Source organism: Panthera uncia, chromosome B4 (genome assembly GCF_023721935.1).
Source record: "Panthera uncia isolate 11264 chromosome B4, Puncia_PCG_1.0, whole genome shotgun sequence".
In the NCBI taxonomy this organism is placed as follows: Eukaryota; Metazoa; Chordata; class Mammalia; order Carnivora; family Felidae; genus Panthera; species Panthera uncia.
In genome coordinates, this window is record NC_064809.1 from 10,762,906 (window position 1) to 10,783,232 (window position 20,327).

Genomic DNA, 20,327 nt, shown 5'->3' on the forward strand with positions numbered 1-20,327 from the left:
CTGTTCAGAAGTTAACTTGTTTTACATTTTTTTCCTAAAAACAAAAAAGTTCCACACTTGTAGAGTTAACCTTGAAATGTTCTCTTCAATCATATCTTACTTAAATGTGAAGTTTTTAACAAAGCAACTGCAATAATCAAGAAAATAGGTTAGTTCACAGAGCTGGAACAAATAATCCTAAAATTTGTATGGAACCAGAAAAGACCCTGAATAGCCAAAGCAATCCTGAAAAAGAAAACCAAAGCAGGAGGCATCACAATCCCAGACTTCAAGCTATACTACACAGCTGTAATCATCAAGACAGTATGATACTGGCAGAAGACCAGACACTCAGATCAATGGAACAGAATAGAGAACCCAGATATGGACCCACAAACGTATGATCAACTAATATTTGACGAAGCAGGAAAGAATATCCAATGGAATAAAGACAGTCTCTTCAGCAAGTGGTGCTGGGAAAACTGGACAGCGACATGCAGAAGAATGAACCTGGACCACTTTCTTACACCATACACAAAAATAAACTCAAAATTGGAAGAAAGACCTAAATGTAAGACAGGAAGCCATCAAAATCCTTGAGGAGAAAGCAGGCAAAAACCTCTTGGATCTTGGCCACAGCAACTTCTTACTCAACATGTCTCCAGAGGCAAGGGAAACAAAAGCAAAAATGAACTACTGGGACCTCATCAACAAAAAGCTTCTGCACAGCGAAGGAAACAATCAGCAAAACTAAAAGGCAACCGACAGAATGGGAGAAGATATTTGGCAAACGATGTATCAGATAAAGGATTAGTATCCAAAATTTATAAAGACCTTATCAAGCGCAATACCCAAAAAACAAATAATCCAGTGAAAAAATGGGCAAAAGACATGAAGAGACACTTCTCCAAAGAAGACCTCCAGATGGCCAACCGACACATGAAAAAATGCTCCACGTCACTCATCATCAGGGAAATACAAATCAAAACCACAATGAGATACCACTTTATACCTGTCAGAATGGCTCACATTAACAACTCAGTCAACAACAGAGGTTGGCGAGGATGCAGAGAAAGAGGATCTCTTTTGCACTGCTGGTGGAAATGCAAGCTGGTGCAGCCACTCTGGAAAACAGTATGGAGGTTCCTCAAAAAATTAAAAAATAGACCCACCCTACGACCCAGCAATTGCACTACTAGGTATTTATCCAAGGGATATAGATGTGCTGTTTTGAAGGGACACATACACCCCAATGTTTATAGCAGCACTATCAACAATAGCCAAAGTATGGAAAGAGTCCAAATGTCCATCGATGGATGACTGGATAAAAAAGATGTGGTACATATATACAATGGAGTATTACTCGGCAATCAAAAAGAACGAAACTTTGCCATTTGCAACAACGTGGATGGAAGTAGAGGGTATTATGCTAAGCGAAATTAGAGAAAGACAAGTATCACATGACTTCACTCACATGAGAACTTTAAGACACAGAACAGATGAACTTAAGGGAAGGGAAGCAAAAATAATATAAAAACAGGGAGGAGAACAAAACATAAGAGACTCTTAAATACGGAGAACAAACAGAGGGTTACTGGAGGAGTTGTGGGTGGGGGGAAGGGCTAAATGGGTAAGGGGCATTAGGGAATCTACTCCTGAAATCACTGTTGCACTATATGCTAATTTGGATGTAAATTAAAAAAATAAAATTAAGAAAGAAAGAAAGAAAGAAAGAAAGAAAGAAAGAAAGAAAGAAAAAGAAAATAGGTTAGTAGTTCTTAACCTTTTCTGGAAATTGATCCCTGCTAAGAATCTAAGGAAGACTATAAACATTCCCTCTAGAAAAATATAAACAGCCCTAGACATTCAAAATTATGAAATTTCAGAAGGCCATGGACCTCCGAAAGCCCACTCAAAGTTATAATCCTTTATACTGAAGGAAAATATTTAGTCAAACTGATTATAGAATATGAGAGACAAAGCAGTAATTACAAACATAAACAACAGCAAAATTAAAATGGAAAGAATTGCTACTTCAGAGTAAGAATCATAAAAGAAAACAAAACATAAGTCCTATATGTTAAGTATCATCATATGAATTCCATTTTAGGAACTTTTGTATAGAATCAACCATAATTAAACTTGGAATCTAATCTTACCTCTCCTAAACTTCAGTGCTGAAATTTAACAGCTCTGATTCAATTTCTTATGCATACTTTGTCAAACACTGAAGCAATTTATAAAACAAACTGACCTAAGGAAGCTGAAATATATGTTCCTGACCTAAAATAATTTAGTGCAATGGATAGAAGGAAAGTGCACTGCTCTTAATACTACTATCATTAGGAGGAAGAAGAATAAATTTGAATATTATATAATCTTTTTTTTTTAAGTTTCTTTTTGAGAGAGACAGAGACAGCACGAGCAGGGGAGGGGCAGAGAGAGAGAGAGAATCAGAAGCAGGCTCTAGGCCCTGGGCTGTCAGCACAGAGCCTGACGTGGGGCTCGAACTCTGAACGGAGCAATCATGACCCGTGCTGAAGTCGGATGATTAACCAACTGAGCCACCTAGGCGCCCCCGAATATTACACAACCTTAACACTCCCACAAATCTCAAATTTACTATTACTTTATAATTTCGATGAGATTTACCTTCTCAGTGGTAACCTTGGAGAGATCCTTGTATAAAAGTTTCCGGACATATTCCTGGAGAGGAGGACGTTTCTTTTTCACTGTTTTTTCAGCTGGAGGTGGGTTGCAGTAGTAATATGCATTCTCCACCATTGTAACGTATCTTGCATCAAGATGCATTGCTTGCTTCTTTCTCATCATTTGTTCCTATAATAAAAAAGTCTAAGTTAGTCAAAATACTTTTATTCTAATACTTATTCCCAACAAAACTTCTCTGTCTCGCTGTCAGAAATAAACATTAGGGGTGCCTGGGTGGCTCCTTTGGTTGAGCGTCGGACTTCAGCTCAGGTAATGATCTCCCAGTTCATGAGTTCGACCCCCATGTTGGGCTCTGTGCTGAAAGCTCAGAGCCTGGAGCCTGCTTCAGATTCTGTGTCTCCCTCTCTCTGCTCCTCCCCGACTCGCTCGCTCTCTCTCTCTCTCTCTCTCTCTCTCTCAAAAAACAAAAAAAACAAAAAAAAATTAATAAATAAATATTTTTAAAAAAATTTTTAAAGAAATAAATTCTTGTGTTTCTTCATTTTAAATAGCATTGGCAGAGAATGTTTAGGCTCACAACTAGATTTTTAAAAAAATAACATCTAAAAAAAATGACACAATCCAGACTTTTGTAACAGCAACACTGAAATAATGACAGTACATGCCCGGCGATTCCTAAACCTGAGCTCCCTTTAACACTAACACCAATACTCCCTCCACCACACTTGGAAAGGTCCCAAGACTGCAAGGGAATGCATGGGTATTATCAGTAAGCATAACAATTTAACTGATCAAGAAACTTGATGGCCATTTCAGTATTCTAATTAGCTTAAGAAATAACTTCTACCCCAAGTTAACTTTTAAAGTTGTTTTTAATTTAAAATTTCAATTTTATATGTTTAAGCTTATAATTTATATGCTCATGGCACTTAACAATGGCTTCTTTGAATATCCAAGAACATCCATAACAATGATTCTAATATAATAGTATTAAGAGTACTTGGCTCATTTGAATCATTTATCAAAAGTTATTTGGGGTTGAACTTAATCCTCCTTTACAACAGTGTGAACTCACTGGCGCCCAAGTGGGAAAAATTCTTGCAACTCTCCTGGACTGGCTGCGCAGCACATAAATATGGGAGGTTCTAGCTTATGCTGCAGAGCAAGATCGATCATAGGTACTGGTCAATATAATATTTCTAACCCCTGAAGTAAATCAAGAACCTCAAGCTCTTGCCAGGATCCTCAAGCCCTTACCAAAAGTACACTGGTCCTCAGGTGTGATTCTGGAGATCTGAAAAGAAATCTTCCACATGTTTCCAGTAGAGTACATGCCATTTCAATGTGGTGATGGGAAAAGTCTGATAGAAGCATCTGTAATAATAATGATGATGAGAGAACACAAAGACAATACTTCAGTCCTATTAGAGAAAGAAAATACAGATCTACTGTGTGTAACAATCTTAAAAATATCAGTGTGAAAAACAAAAGCTAGTCTACGTTAGCTTAACAAGAGTCATTGCTAAGTATCTTTTGTGTTCAGCCACAAAAATTTAATCTAAAATCTTCAATACATTTAATGCCTTTCCTTTCAGATAAATACATGAAAAACTAATATTAAAGCCCTTTCTATACTGATTATCAGATGCTATGTATTTAAATATCTGCACCATACACAGCTAACATTTTCTAAATGGCTTTTTTGTTTTGGTTTATATGATATTTACTTGTAAAATTCTGACTACAACAGGCTCATTGTATGAAATTTACAAACATAACACATTACCATAGCATTTAAGTATTTATCCTACCAATCTTTTTCTATGCATATTTTCTAAACCAAAACACATTCAAATATACCACATCATTTAATAACTTGGTGTTTTTTAGATAATATAACTATTTTGGCTGTGTCCTTATTTACCCTTGCATGGCATGATTTAAAAGGGACATATTTCTGTATAATATGAACTACAATAAAACTCCAATGATTCTTATTTATTGAATATTAAAACTGTTTACAATTTCTTATTTAAACAATTGTGTACTTAACATTACTTGTTAATATTTAACAATACTTAACAATACTTAATATCCTTGTAGATAAATCTGTGCAATAACCTTAAAACTTATAGAAATGGAATTTGTGTCAAAAAAAGTATATCCTTCTTATGTATTTGTAATAATTATTATGAAGCAATATACTAATGTTTAAATTGTTCCATGGTATGACTCCCTTCAACTACAGCACTGAGAAATCTTTAACAATCCCTCTTAAAATGTTATCCAGAGTTTCTCTAAATGTACTTTGTAGTCACCTGAGATGCTCCAACTAGGTTTACGAAACTTAACCCCTTGAATATTTACAATGACTATTAGTATTTTAAACACTGTTAAGAAATCAAGCAGTCAAGTAATTGGGCAAATTTGTTTAACTCAGGGTTTTCCAAATGTACTTGAATCCATGAGACCCACTTTGTGTAAGCTACCTAATAATATCCCTAGGAAATCAATTTGATACAAAATTTGTTGTTGTTAATAATAATCAATTCCAAATGTAGAATTATTCCATCTATACTGTATCAGCTTTACCATATATAACTACTTATTAACTAATTTCTTGCTTAATTCCATTGTGGACAGAAAACATAATCTGAATAATTTCAGTCTTTTCGAATTTGCTGGGATTCTTTTTTTTGTTTTTAATTTCATTTGAGAGACAAAGAGCGAGCGAGCAGAGGAGAGGGAGACATATAATCTGAAGCAGGCTCCGAGTTGTCGGCACAGAGCCCAACGCGGGGCTCAAACTCACGAACTGTAGGGTCATGACCTGAGCCAAAGTCGGATGCTTAACCGACTGAGCCACCCAGGCACCCCTAATGTGCTGAGATTTTATTTTAATGGTTAATTATGGTAAATGATCCATGTATATCATAAGAGATTGTAAATTCTGATGCTGTTGGGTAGAGTGTCAGTTAGATCCAGGTTGTTGTGTTATTCAAATCTGTGTATATGTACTGATTTGGTCTGCTGCTTCTTTCAGCTAGTGAAAGGTGTTTCCAACCCTTTACGTTTGTGAATTTGTTTATGTCTCCTTTCCTTGATTTTTGCTTTATATATTCTGAAGCTACCTTACTGGATTCATAACGATTCAGTAAGGTAATACCTTCCTATTAAAACTACCTCTTCATCATTCTGAACTATCCTTCTTTATTTCTAACAAATGCTTTGTGCCTTAATTGCCTGATAATAATGAAACCAGGTGACTTTTAATTAATGCTTCCCTGGTATATTTCTCCCATCTTTTTACTTTAGCCTTTATGGTCTTCGTATTTAAGGGTATGTTTCTTATAGGCAGCCTACAGTGTTGTTTTAATCAAGCCTTATATTCTTCAGGCTTTTACTTCATGTAGTTTGTCCTTTTACATTTCATGTAATTACTGTGATAGCTGCATCTCTAGCATATTATTTGTTTTCTACTCTGTTCATCTGTTTAATATTCCCTTTCACTCCTATCTTCCTTTAGATTAAACAAATATTCCTTACTTAATTCATTTTTTCCAGCATTTATAACCAAAACTTTAAATTTGTCTATTAAAAACAACTCAAGGGGCATCTGGGTGGCTCAGTTGGTTAAGCGTCCAACTTCAGCTCAGGTCATGATCTTACGGTTCATGGGTTCGAGCCCCGTGTTGGGCTCTGTGCTGACAGGTAGCTCAGAGCCTGGAGCCTGTCATTGGATTCTGTGTCTGTCTCTCTCTCTCTCTCTCTGTCCCTCCCGTGCTTTCGCTTTCTTTCTCTTTCTCTCTCTCTCTCTCTCTCTCTCTCAAAAATAAATAAAAAGCAAAAAAAAAATTAAAAATTTTTTTAAAAGAACACAAATAATGCAGCACTAACCTTTAAACAATGTAGTGTATCATTTTTTGTGAACATCTTAAATTTAGTTAATTCTCCAATAAAACGAACAGTTTTGTTCTTCGTTTCAATATTGATCTGGTCCTTTTTTCGTACCTACAAATTAAGAGAAAGGAGACATTAACTTAGAGAATTAGCATTTTGAAATCTCTTGTGATAAGAAATGTTATTTTATTAAGTCTGCATTCATTCCAAATATTTTAAATAAATTTGGGTAAATTTCTTGCTACACAACTTACTTTCATTTAAGGCAATATAAGCTCTGCAGAACACAAGTGCTGGGATATGATTTGCAAACAGTTCCACGGTCAAGTAATTTGGGGAAACAATACACTTTATCAGGCTTAAATAGGTTCTCAAATAAAGAGGACTGTTTAACTTAATTCAATTTATCTCAAATTTATTTGGCAATATAAACTCCCTTTTGAAATACTAGCAAGTACTAGTTAACATCCCATTAAATTAATAAGGAACACATTTTAGGAAATGCTAACTTAAAAATAATAAGTACCAAGAGTTCACTTAAGCAAAAATATTATTAAAGCTTCATGTATTACACTTGTGAACTACAGTTTGCATTTTTTATTATAATTTCATTACAGCAAAATTTCCAATATAATCACTATTCTTTTCTATCATCAAAACTGTAGACCAAAATTCAAATCCTTTGCAAATATAAGGCCTCTAACTTAGGCACACATTTCAAGAAGTATTCAGTACAACAAAACCCTCTTACAACAGTACAGTGCAAACAGACATAGCAAGATAAATGTAAATGGATTACATTTTCATCAGAAAACAACTTACAGTCTAGAAACCTATGCAAGCAACAGTGACAATAACATGGTGGTGCCTTGTGCTAGTTTAGTATAGTTTTTCAAAATACTCTCCTGTCTTATGCAATTGTTCAATATGGTGGTGACTTGAAAAGTTTTTTCAGTGTTTTCTACTTTTCCAGATTACTATCCTATCCTATCTTATTTGTACCACATGGCTGTTATAATTCTGGCTTAATAATTAAAATAACAAAATGACATAAAACTCTCAAATGACTTGATGAAAGATCAGTACTAAAATCCCAGTCTACTAACTAGTACTGGAGAATCCCACTACCTTAGTATGTACTGCATTTTAAAATAAGGCCTAACCTCACCGGACAGTTCATGATAATCATTTTATAAATACTAAACTTATACATACTCAGAGAGCTAACACTTAAGTTTATCATCTTCAATTTTAAGGACCTACTGTCTATAGTAAGCAGTGGTAGGTGTTTAGGTTTTTTAGTTCTTCAAAGATAATTTGTAAACAAAACTATGTTTGTTTACTCATTTAAAAACTCAGAGCAAACTAGAAGCTCACTACAAGTATTTATTAAAGCATCAATAAAACTGCACTGATTAAAAATAAAATCATAAAAGTCAACTTCTAGAACTTTAACCTTTACTGTTTCAGCAATTCAGAAAAGAGCACAGCTTTCATAAAGATCCTTTCACAAATAAATGTTATGTTAAGTGCTACATATGAAAAGCTCCTCATAGTGATTAAGCTTATTATCCAGGATACATTAAGAGTATAGACCCTGCACCAGACTTGCTGGGTTTAAATCCCAGCTCTATCATTTACTAGCTGTTACTTAAACTCTGTGCCTCAATCTCCTCATCTTTAAAATGGAACTAATAAAAGTAACCTACCTCATAAAAGTTGTCTTAAGTGAACTGATGTAAAGCACACACAACAGTGCCTGAGACCAGGGAGAGTCAATATTAGCTATTATTAGTTTTATCCATCTTTGTATGTTTGTATCACTAATATGTGGACACTAAATAAATGTTCACTGAGTGAACAAATAAAAGAAAATGTTTAATGTTTATATATGTATTGTAGTGATACAAAAGAGCAAATGATCTGTAGTTAGAACATCTGAGCCATTGTTGTCATTTTGTGCCATTTTGGGGGGTATATAATCTTAAAGGTAACTCACATAAATTCCCTGAATCTGTCAGCTCACTTGGTTAAATAAAGATAAAAATAAGGAGGGTGATGATGATGGAAATAGTGGTGGTCGTAACTTGACAACTACACTTCAATTCACTTCTAAGTAATTAGTGTACAGAACAACAGATTATACAATCTTTAAAATGATGCGTAAGAGGTGTTTGAAGTGACTGCAAAAAGCTTCTCAGTGAGAAATAAAGAATGGAAAATTGTATATACACTATAAATTCATCACAACAACTACAGAGGAAAAAATGTAAAGAAAATACACTATAAGATTAATAAGTCTGTTTTAAAGTGATGAAATTGGGGCGTCTGGTAGGCTCAGTCAGCTAAGCATCCAACTTCAGCTCAGGTCACCATCTCGCAGTTTGTGGGTTCGAGCCCTGCGTCGGGCTCTGTGCTGACAGCTCAGAGCCTGGAGCCTGTTTCAGATTCTGTGTCTTCCTCTCTCTCTGACCCACCCCGTTCATGCTCTATCTCTCTCTGTCTCAAAAATAAATAAACGTTAAAAAAAAATTTTTTAAATAAAGTGATGAAATTATGGGGCTTCCCCCTTTATGTTTTCTAAATAATCCACATTGAGCATGTGCTTCTTTTACAGTTGAAGAAATATGGAAACAAAAAATGTACAAGGAAGCATTTCAAAAATGATATGCTAAAGCTGAATCTTTATAGAGGGAGTAGGGCTGAGAAATATATGAAAATCTCTTTGAGTGATTCTGGACGTACAAGTTCTTAACAACTGTTCTGGAGTATCATACAATTTTAAGTATTACTGACCATTATAACTTTGAAAACATGTAACACAGTGTATCATCCACAATTATTCTAAATATTATTGAAGTTAAGGAGATACAATCTAACTAACGTGACAAAATTATCTAATTTTTAAATTAAGTATGAGAAATCAGTTCTCACTCCCTCATTTTCAGAGGAAAAACATAAAAGCTTTTCAAAAGGCTGTAACTTATAAAAAAGCCTAACTTATTCTGACTCCTTATTCATTATTTTCTAGTCTCATTTGTTGACTCCTTTGATCAAAAGACACAGCAAAACACTTCTGCAAAAGTAAATGAATAAACAACATAAAATTTTATATATATATTTGGTTCAATGTCTCTTATACAATTTTACTTATATAAGCAATCTTTAGCAAAAATCCTTACATTTATTAATGACTGCTGAAATTGAGATCAACTGAATAACTAAATTCATAAACATTAACAAAAACTTTTCAGATATGTCAACATATAAAAAGTAAGGATTTCAAAGGCCTATCCAAGGAAGCTCATCTGCCCCAAACTGGCTCTTTTATAACTTTACCCAAACAGATACTACACTTTTTCCTCTATAATTTGCTCATTTTGTTTTACATAAACTTTATTCATTTTACCATTTTAATTTTTTGGAAAATCTACTATATACTAAACACTAAGTAGACACTGAGTCTACAAAACAAGCAAATTTGCCTTCAAAAATTTTGTTTATTTTATGGTATAGACCACTGATAACCAGGGTAGGGTGGGCAAGACTCTTGATCTATTAGAGTGTGGTTTGAAAAAATCTTGGAACTTGTATTTGTTTCTGATATATCATACCTTTCAATTTGCTTTTATTTTATAAATTTACATAAGATATTTGATATAACTGTAAACACATATAATTTATATACAAATATGCCAAATTGGGATATGTGGTCAACTTATTTTACCACTAAAGAGGCTTGATTTAAAAAGCTGAAAGACCACTGATTTTAAAAATGTCAATGAGTTAGACTGATATGCTCATATCTAAACAACAGTTGCACCTCCATTATTAAAGAAGTAGGCTCTGTTGAAAATTTGGAAAGCATGGAAAACTAGAAAGGAAAAAATATTTTCTATTGCCCCTATCCAAAGACAACCACAGCTGACATACTGATATGTAATCCTTTTCTGTTCTTAACTTTCCAAGCATTTTAACATCACAACCATAAATTTATTATGCTATGATTTTATAGCTTGTGGCTTTTTCTTTTCTTTTCTTTTTTTTTTTTTTTGCCCAAAAGAAGCACCTTCTCTTTGTTATGAAAATTTTTTGCTAAATATTACTACCAATGGCTCTATATCATTTCAGCATTTTGATTATATGACCATTTTCTTAATTCATTCTTGGGCTTTTAGATTATTTTCCTTTTTCCTACTAATTCATGGTGTGAATAAAACTTTTCTGGGTATATCAGATTATTTACTTAGGACAGACTCTCAAAACTGTCCAATGTATAAACGCCTCTAAGGATCTTGAAACATATTACCAAATTCCTCCTCCAAATCCTGACCTCAAGTATACCTGGTTTCTCATTTCTGTTACCTTTACTAATCCGTTGGTCAAATTAGCAGATCTGTTGTTTTAAAACTAGAATTTGACTACTGTATGAGATTTCATATAGTTTTGTTAACCAGGTTTATTTCTCAGGTGAGGTGTTTTTGTTTTTTTAACGTTTATTTGAAAGGGAGAGAATGTGAGCGGAGGAGGGGCAGACAGAGAGGGAGAGAGAGAATCCTAAGCAGGGTCCATGCTGTCAGCACAGAGCCCGACTTAGGGCTCACACCCACAAACTGTGAGATCATGACCTGAGCCAAAACCAAGAGTCAGATGCTTAACAGACCCTGCCACTTGGGCACCCCTTAGGTGAGGTTCTTAAGAAGCGGGCACATTGATCAGATTACGACAACGTGCTGGAAACTGGACAGGAAACAGACAGGGAAACCTGGGTAAAATGCTCTTCTCATCATTCAGCTTAAGAAGAGGAGATGCTAGATTTGAGGAGGTGTTTTAGAAGATGGTGCCAACAGAATTTGGTGAATGCTGGCTCCTGAATGTCCGAGGGACAAAAGCAGAAGTATTTCTCTTAGTGATGATAAAAAGAATACTGCAAATTTACAGACAAAATAGAGGTTGATATGAGGAAGTGAAGGGTAAAGACTTTTTTTTTTATTTTTTTTAATGTTTATTTATATTTGAAAGAGAGAGAGTGGGGGAGGGGTAGTGAGAGAGGGAGACACAGAATCAGAAGCAGGCTCCAGGCTCTGAGCTGTCAGCACAGAGCCCGACGCAGGGCTTGAACTCATGAACTGCAAGGTCATGACCTGAGCTGAAGTCGGACGCTCAACCGACTGAGCCACCCAGGCGCCCCAAGGGTAAAGATGTTTTTAAGAAGTACTGAGTTGTTTTGTTTTTTTTAATGGACGTATTTAGCTATAAGTGCATGAAAACTTACTAAGCACCAAGAGAGAGGTTCTGGCAAGAAATATGTATTTGAGGGTGCTGAGAAATCGATGTCAACTGAATCCTGGGTAAAATGGGTTCTTGTCAAAAAAGAGGTTGAAGGAAGTAAAGTGTGGGAATGCAAACAAATAAACTCAGTTGGAAAAAAGAAAAAAATATTTTTACTATCAATAAATGATATTGAGAATAGCACTCGTAAGAGCCAGGAGAGAGTGGTAGGAGAGAAAGGATAATTATTGTTATAATAATATCTATGTCTGGGCATTGTGTGATGAACTTTATATCCATTTAGTTTAATCCATAACAACAATCCCATTTAAAAAGATATCAGTATAAAAAGATACCAGTATATACTACCTAAGTAACTTGACCAAAGTTAACAATGCTAGCAAGTGGTGGAGACAGAATGACAGAAAAAAAGAACAGTCCAGCAGTTCAGAATCTGCGAGGACTTCAACTGGCATGAAGTGATTAGGATGATGCTGGTGGTCTCTGCGAGGTTTGCTATGATGGCAAGACAAAGGGTAAATGTCTTTGAAGAAGCAGAAGAGGCAAGTACACTCTAAAAAAACTCAAGAAGAAAGTGAAAGAGGATAGGGGGTGAGGCTGGAAAACATTTTCTTGTTGCTATTTTTATTTTCATTTAAGGATGGGAAAGTTGAGCATATATACAGACCGATGTGTGTGTGTGTGTGTGTGTGTGTGTGTGTGTGTGTGTATATATATATATATTGTGTATATATATATATAGAGAGAGAGAGAGAGAGAGAGAGACTGATAACAAGTCATTGGCAAAGTCTGCAGATTTCTAGAATTCTGGTAAGTCTTTGAGTTGTAATGGAGCATTATATCAGGAACAAAACTGTCCAATTCCTCAACTCCCACCCCAATTATCAAAGATGGGAGGGGACGTATACATGAATAGAATATACTTCATTTTAAGTTTCTCACCAAAAGCACTAATTATGCTTGGTCCAGCAACCTGTGTGTTGTTTAATTTTGGATACAGTTGAGGGGTATATGCATATAACTCATGTAATAGAGTCATACTGCCTGCCAGTAAAACAGTTCCTTGTTTTGCACGATGGGATTAAATAAATCAACAAGAATATCACAATTTCTGACACGTCAGTCCCTCAAATGGCAGCATTTACCAAAGTGTGTTCTCTGATTGACTACGTATTCGACCCCTTCCAGGAGGTTCACACTGCACATTACCCTACTAAAGCTTTGGGAATTCTTATAACAAAACAAAACACAACCATTTAACTTTCTTGATGTCAGTGTTTCCAAACTTCCTTTAAAACAGAGAATCCTGTCCTTGCTTAATACTATCCATAAAAATTCAAAACACACTTCAGCAAAAACTGCCCCAGAAAAACGTTAACCACAAATCTCATATAAATTGGCTTCTATGGCAAGAAGCCTAGAGGCCAACCCACACCTCACTGAGATTCTCTCCTTCCTCCGAACTCAAGGCTCTCACTCTTGAACAATTCATTTGGCAATTAAGCATGCCATTCTTTATAATATTAAATATATTTAGAGTTTAAATGTTTATTTCACTGTTATTTTTGTGAGTATTTATGTCTTATCTTCCCAACTATGTTGTGAGATTCCTCATCTCAGGAATTATTTCTGTTCTCTGAGCACTCAGCAATACCAATTTCTGTATAATGAGTGCATAAAGTGCATCGTGAGCATAGCAAACATTTACTTGCATTCCAAGCAACCTGCTATAAAGCTAAATTCTGTCAACACAATTTTTCCATTGGCTAACATAACTACTTGAATTTCATGTCTTTTCAGTCTACCAATATGCACTTTCAGACACACTAAGGCGTCATTTTACTCCTTTCAATGCTGTATCTGTAGCACCTGCACAAGGTGAGCGGGTAATATGGATCTGGAGAACCACTAACAGGCAGTTAAGACTCCTAGGACTAGAAAGGGAGAGAAGCTGTCTGGAAACAGGTCCCTGACTACTATTCAAGGTAAAGGCTGTTTAGGGAAGAGTCAGTAAAAAGTGGGCCAGAACAGCATTCACTGATCAGAGCAATTATGCAATGTCGGGTGCCCCAGATATCTGGACTCCCAACACCTAAGCAGGTGTCCTCCAGGCACTGTGCCCTGACTCACAGGGCCAATCCTGTGTTTCTCGTGGGAACACCAATGAGACCTGCTGACTCTCTTGACCTCAGAGGATGGCTTTTCCTTTACAAAACCAACAAGTGTAGTACCTGTAGGAAACAAGGTAGCAGCAACAGCTCATCTCCAAACTGGAACATCACTTACCAATTTCAAGCTTTGTTGAGAAAATTTACATTTTACAAACTTAGAAGTCCATACATTCTGAACTGTTATACCACTATCAAATTTCAAAAATATGCTTACCAATACGATAATCTTATTCTTAAACTAAAGAATCCTCACTTAACTTATAAGTATATATGTGTGGGTATATATATATATATATGTATATATATATAAAACAAAATAAATGCTTAAATACATACATGAAATCTGAAATCCCCCCTCAGCATGGAACAAAGATCCTCTGCTACATCAGACATGCAGGGATGCAATGTAGCAACCAATCTTGCATAAAATGGTAGCAAATCCAACCTGCAAAAGTTATATGTGATATATGTAAGAGGAAAGACATACCAGAAGTAATTCATTTTAAAATTTAAATTTTCTCAGATATATTTACACATTACATGATGATAAAAACTAGTAATCACACAGACTTGCCTATTATTGCCATCATAATGAAGCATATGGAAATTCAATTTGCTTTGTGAAAGCTTACTAATAACCCGGTATTTTCTATTCCATGCATTTATCGCACACCTGCAATTTCACTAAGTATACAATTTTGGTAAAATATGAAATACCAAGCAGAGAGAACACCAAGTTTTGACATGGCCTAAATTTCTAACCATGTAATTACTAAGTAAACAACCCTAAAGGTAACTCAAATAGTGCAAAACAGAATCCTTTTAAAACTATCTCCTTCATTTATCCATGGATAAGTTACTTGGAAACTTTAATGTCTAAAGTGAAACAGTAACTGATAACTAAGAAGGTATCTAAGAAGGCAAAAGATTACCACAAAACCACACACTAACTTCTGTACCTTCCTCATTACAGAACCTACTCAGATTCTCCCACAGTGTCTATTATCTCCTCTTACTCTAGACAATAAATGACAAATATGTGGTCATTCACACTGCCACCCCCTTTCATTATTAGAGCACTTTCTCATAAAACTTCAATGCAGCTCCAGAATCCTGCTTATTAACACAGCACTCGAAGCAGCCACTACTAATCAGAATGAACATACAAGCTAAAATTTATTTTCACTTCCTTCCACAGACATTATTTTATAAAACTCGATTACCCAGTGATGCAACACTGGACAGATCATACGCTATAGGTGAGAAGCAGTGAGGAACTCACAAAAGCAGCTGTACTGACAATACAAAGTAATGTGGAGCTGACAGTAAGGAAGGAAGTTTAAAAACTATAAATTCAGGGCGCCTGGTGGCTCACTTGGTTGAGCGTCAGACTTCGGTTCAGGTCATGATTTCACGGTTTGTGGGTTCAAGGCCCGAGTCGGGTTCTGTGCCGACAGCTCAGAGTCTGGAGCCTTCAGATTCTGTGTCTCCCTCTCTCTCTGCCCCTTCCCCACTCTCCCTCTCTCTCTCTCTCTCTCATACAACTAAACATAAAAAAATAAAAATAAAAACTATACAAATTCAAGCCAAGAGCTCAAAAGACTACAACAGCCCAAAGCCATTGAGGACAGAAACAAACAATCCTACAGGCCTTAGTTATCCCTAAATACATCACTACAGAATATGAGAAAATGATTTGATCATGAGAGAAAAGTCTGCACACCATGCAATGCTTAGGATTAGATCTGGAAAACTCCCAACATGGACAGATTAAGCCTCAGCTGGAAGAGGAGATATAGCAAAGAAAGGGAGAATGGAGGTAAATTCGAAAGGGGAGAAAAGTGCTCAAATTCAAACCTAAGAGCCTGAAAAACTTTGCATTCTTCCTTAACCATTATAATTTATTTTACAAATAATCACTTACTTAGTTCTTACATGCCAGGCTCTATCCTAGGCATCTCATATACATTATTTAACTTGTTGATACTAATAAACATTTTACGAAGTGGATATTCTGATCACCATTTCAGAAATAAGGTAACAGATGTTGAGAAAAATCAAGAAAATAGTGGCTTTGTACTAGTGTGTCAATAAATTTTGTTAAAGGCATCGTATTCTTCTTTACTGAAAGAATAAAAAGTTCAATCCATTCGGGGTACCTGGGTGGTTCAGTGGGTTAAGCGGGGAGAAGGGCAGAGAGAGAGGGAGACCCAGAATCCAAAGCAGGCTTCAGGCTCTGAGCTGTCAGCACAGAGCCTGACGCAGGGCTCGAACCCACAAACTGTGAGATCATGACCTGAGCCAAAGTCAGATGCTCAACCGACTGAGCCACCCAGGCACCCCCAGTCGAAAATATTCTTCACCATAGTGAGGAAGTATCATCTGATACTTTTATAAAAATAATATTAACTTCAAATTTTACATTGTATCAAAGCTAAACTATCAAATATCATTTATGCAATTAAAAGGATAACCATACAGTTTCTTATTTTTCCTATGTTATATCTATGTTTCCTATATAAAGTATCTTTCTAGTGGTGCTTGGGCAGCTCAGTCAGTTAAGCATCTGACTACGGCTCAGGTCATGATCTCATGGTTCATGAATTTGAGCCCTGCGTCGGGCTCTCTGCTGTCAGTTCAGAGCCTGCCTCAGATCCTCTGGCCCCTTCTCTCTGCCCCTCCCTGGTTTGCACGCTGTCTCAAAAATAAATAAAAACACTAAAAAATAAAGGTATCTTTTTATTCCTAAAACCAATTCCCTTTGATCTTACTGGATTTTTAAAAATATACTATTAAATATGATTTGCTAGTGTTTTGCTTAGAATTTTTATATCGACATTCAAAAGTGAGATTGAGTAGGCAGTCAGATTCTGTCCATTTATACTATGAAATGGCAAGTTTGATTTTCTATAACCAAGACAGCAGAGAAATTACTTGTTCCATAAAAGATCGAAAGAACTCAATAAAGCTATCTGGCCTTGGATTATTTAAGATGAAATTAACTGATAATGCCACTGGTCTATTTTATGTTAAAATAGTTTGGAAATTTTAAAAAATTCTGTTTCACTGAGATTTTCAAGTGTTTTAAAAAATATTTTTAGCTTATCATCTGGCTCCTTCCTTAAACTTTTAAAATGTTCTTCTTGGGGCACCTGGATGGCTCAGTCAGTTAAGTGTGTTAACTTTGGCAGAGGTCATGATCTCGTGGTTTGTGAGTTTGAGCCCCATGTCAGGTTCTGTGCTGACAGCTCAGAGCCTGGAGCCTACTTTGGATTCTGTCTCCCTCTCTTTCTGCTCCTCTCTCGTGAGACCGCATGTGAACACTCTCTCTCAAAAATAACTAAACATTTAAAATTTTTTTGAAAAATAAAAAATAAATGTTCTTTTTCCTTATTATTTTCTAAATGCTTCTCCATTTGGAAATTAAGAACCAGCTCTTGAGTTTTTAAAATTAATTTTTAATTTTAATCTTCTTTCTCAGTGTATTTTTCAACACAATCTGAGATTATACTCACTTAGCATCAAAAGTGTTAACCAACCTATGTCATTTCCTTTTCCTTCTTTTCCTGGACAAGTCACTTATACTTTGTTTCATTTTTTTCTTCTTCTAGGAAATCAACCCAATCTATACCAAACCTTTTTCCCAGTCCCAAAAGAAAGGCAGATATAGGTATCCTTTTTAGAGGAAAGCAGTCTGTGCTACCTATTGAGGGCCACATTAGTGAACTAATAACACAGCTAAGTGCTTTCAGCTTCCACCGTGATTTAAAAAATAGTTTAAGGGGCGCCTGGGTGGCTCAGTCGGTTAAGCGTCCGACTTCGGTTCAGGTCACAATCTCACGGTCCGTGAGTTCGAGCCCCGCGTCGGGCTCTGTGCTGACAGCTCAGAGCCTGGAGCCCGTTTCAGATTCTGTGTCTCCCTCTCTCTCTGCCCCTCCCCTGTTCATGCTCTGTCTCTCTCTGTCTCAAAAATAAATAAAAGTTAAAAAAAAAAATTTTTTTAAATAGTTTAAGAATTCCCTGGAAGATGTTAACTCTTGTATGTCTTTCCAGGTAGTTAGTAACCCTGGTTTTTGTTCTGTGGGGACTGGCCACGTGAAAGTAAAGTTAGATATTCCATTTTCTCAGGAACCCACTACTCCGAAAAAGCCCACCAAATCTTTCTCAAACCAACAAGTTTCTAAGACTCCTCTTTTTCCATTATACCTTTAACAATTAAAGGGATAGCTGATAGTAAATATCACCTTGCCCTATTTAAATCTTCAAACTCTGACCATTCATTACTTCACAAAATAAAATCCTTTATGTTGTAAATAAGGTAATAAATTATATATTTCCTGAATGTTAGTTCTGCTTAAGTGTGTTTTTCTGTTGTTTCTACTCCTCTATGCATGCAGGCCTGCAAGGGAATGGAGTGCCAAATGCTATATCAATCATTAAAGGTATTACACACAAAATAAAACATTTTAATCAACCTAAAGAGCAAATTTCTGTGTTAAAATTTAAGCTAGCTATATATGTTATTTTAGACTTTTCTGAAAGTCAATTAGAAAATAAATTCTTCCTTTGAAAACTGAATGTTCATCTTCTAAGAGAATGATGACTATTTTTTACCAACAGTTAATGAGTGAACCATTTTAAAAACAATTTTTTTCTTAAACAATAAAACCTTGCTTAGATTTTCAAGGTCATTTAAGCACCTCACTAGCAGTTAATGATCACATTAGTAAACATCCAGTCATTAACTACAAGTAACAAGAATGCAGAAACACACACACTTTTGTTACTCAAGGGTAAGAAATTCTTAAAGGTTTTTTTCTTGTAATCAATCAGCTTTCTAAAAGAAATGTCCAGGTTTTTCCCCTCCTTAAAATCTAAAGAATTTAACTGGTGGAAGCTATTAATTTTACCTTGTTCAAAAATGCCTAGGAAAAGAACCAACGTGAAAGAACACTCCTACCATTCGATTAAAGAATACAAAGGATTTTCTCCATTGAAACAATGAAGCAGATGATGATTCAAAAAGGATGAAACATAATAAAAGACTGGAGTCATTTACTCTAAAATCAACAACCAAATGTTCTAAGAGATTTTTCCAGCAATGTTGACGCTCCCAGGGCAATAGTGCCATCAAGTGGTAGAACACGCTAATACGCTTCAAAAGACTAAGGAAAAGCTGTTCAAGAATCAAGAGAAGCATTTCATTCTCTCAACACTTTGCTTATATTAATCTGATCATTCATCTTTAAAAACTTGGCAATCTATCTGGCTACAAAGTCATTAAAACCAATACCAGATTTGTCTATACCAGAACAGGAACTAAGACATTCCTACGTATTTTCCCTGATTCTGACTTTACATTCCAAAAGTTAGGTTAGGTGAGGGGCCTTCTGAGGTGCTAGGTTTGATCTCTAGCTAGGTGGTGGATACATGTATATACTTAAGGTATGAACACTTTCTGTGCAACTTCAATTATATGTGTTATATTACAAATTAACTATAAAATAATATGAAATACCTAAGAGAATTTCTAATAGGTTTCATTTCTGTGGAGTCCTTCAACAGAAATAAAATCCCAGGCTGTAAGATTTTTTTAGCCAACTATTTATTTACTGAAGGAAGAATACACTAAAAGTTAAAACGTTTTAGCTCAAACCTTTAAGAACTGTACAGACGAAAAACAAAACTGAACAGATGGGACATCAAATTTTAAAATGTCTGTACTGCAAATGATACCAAGAAAGTGAAAAGATAACTCACGGAACAGGAGAAAATATTTGCAAATTATATTTGATAAGGCACACACGAATAAAGAACATGTAATGAACTCTTAAAACTCATTAATTAAAAATAACAATTGAAAAGAGGACAAAAGATTTAACAGAATTTTCTCCAAAAAAGACATACAAAAAGCCAATAAGCACATGAAAAGATGCTTAAAATCCGCAGCCATTAGGAAAATGCAAATCGAAATCACAGTGAGATACCACTTCTCACCCACTATGATGGCTATAAGCAGAAAAGGGACAATAACAAGTGTTGGTAAGGATGTGGAGAAATTGGAACCCTCATACATTGCCGATGAGAATGTACAATAGTGTAGCCATTCCGAAAAAGTTTGGCAATTATTGCAAATGTTAGAGTTATTATAGGACACAGCAATTTCACTCCTAGATATATACCCAAGAAAAATGAAGACATATCCACAGAAGTAATCACATCAGCGTCATTCCAAGTAGCTAAAAGAAACAATCCAAGTGTCCGCCAACTGATAAATGGGCAAACAAAATATGGTGCATCTACACAATGGACCAT

At 35.5% G+C, this 20,327-nt stretch overlaps 1 protein-coding gene across 4 annotated transcripts in view; it reads right to left on the minus strand.

The window, feature by feature from the left end:
* UPF2 (UPF2 regulator of nonsense mediated mRNA decay) overlaps positions 1-20,327 on the minus strand; it is a 110,826-nt gene that overhangs the window by 35,731 nt on the left and 54,768 nt on the right. For all 4 annotated transcript variants that reach the window (XM_049626827.1, XM_049626830.1, XM_049626828.1 and 1 more), the window contains exons 9-12: positions 14,349-14,457; positions 6,547-6,660; positions 3,907-4,023; positions 2,632-2,817 (exon numbers count right to left, since the gene is read on the minus strand). In XM_049626827.1, coding sequence (XP_049482784.1) covers positions 2,632-2,817; positions 3,907-4,023; positions 6,547-6,660; positions 14,349-14,457 — 526 coding nt within the window. The remainder of the gene's footprint in view (positions 1-2,631; positions 2,818-3,906; positions 4,024-6,546; positions 6,661-14,348; positions 14,458-20,327) is intronic.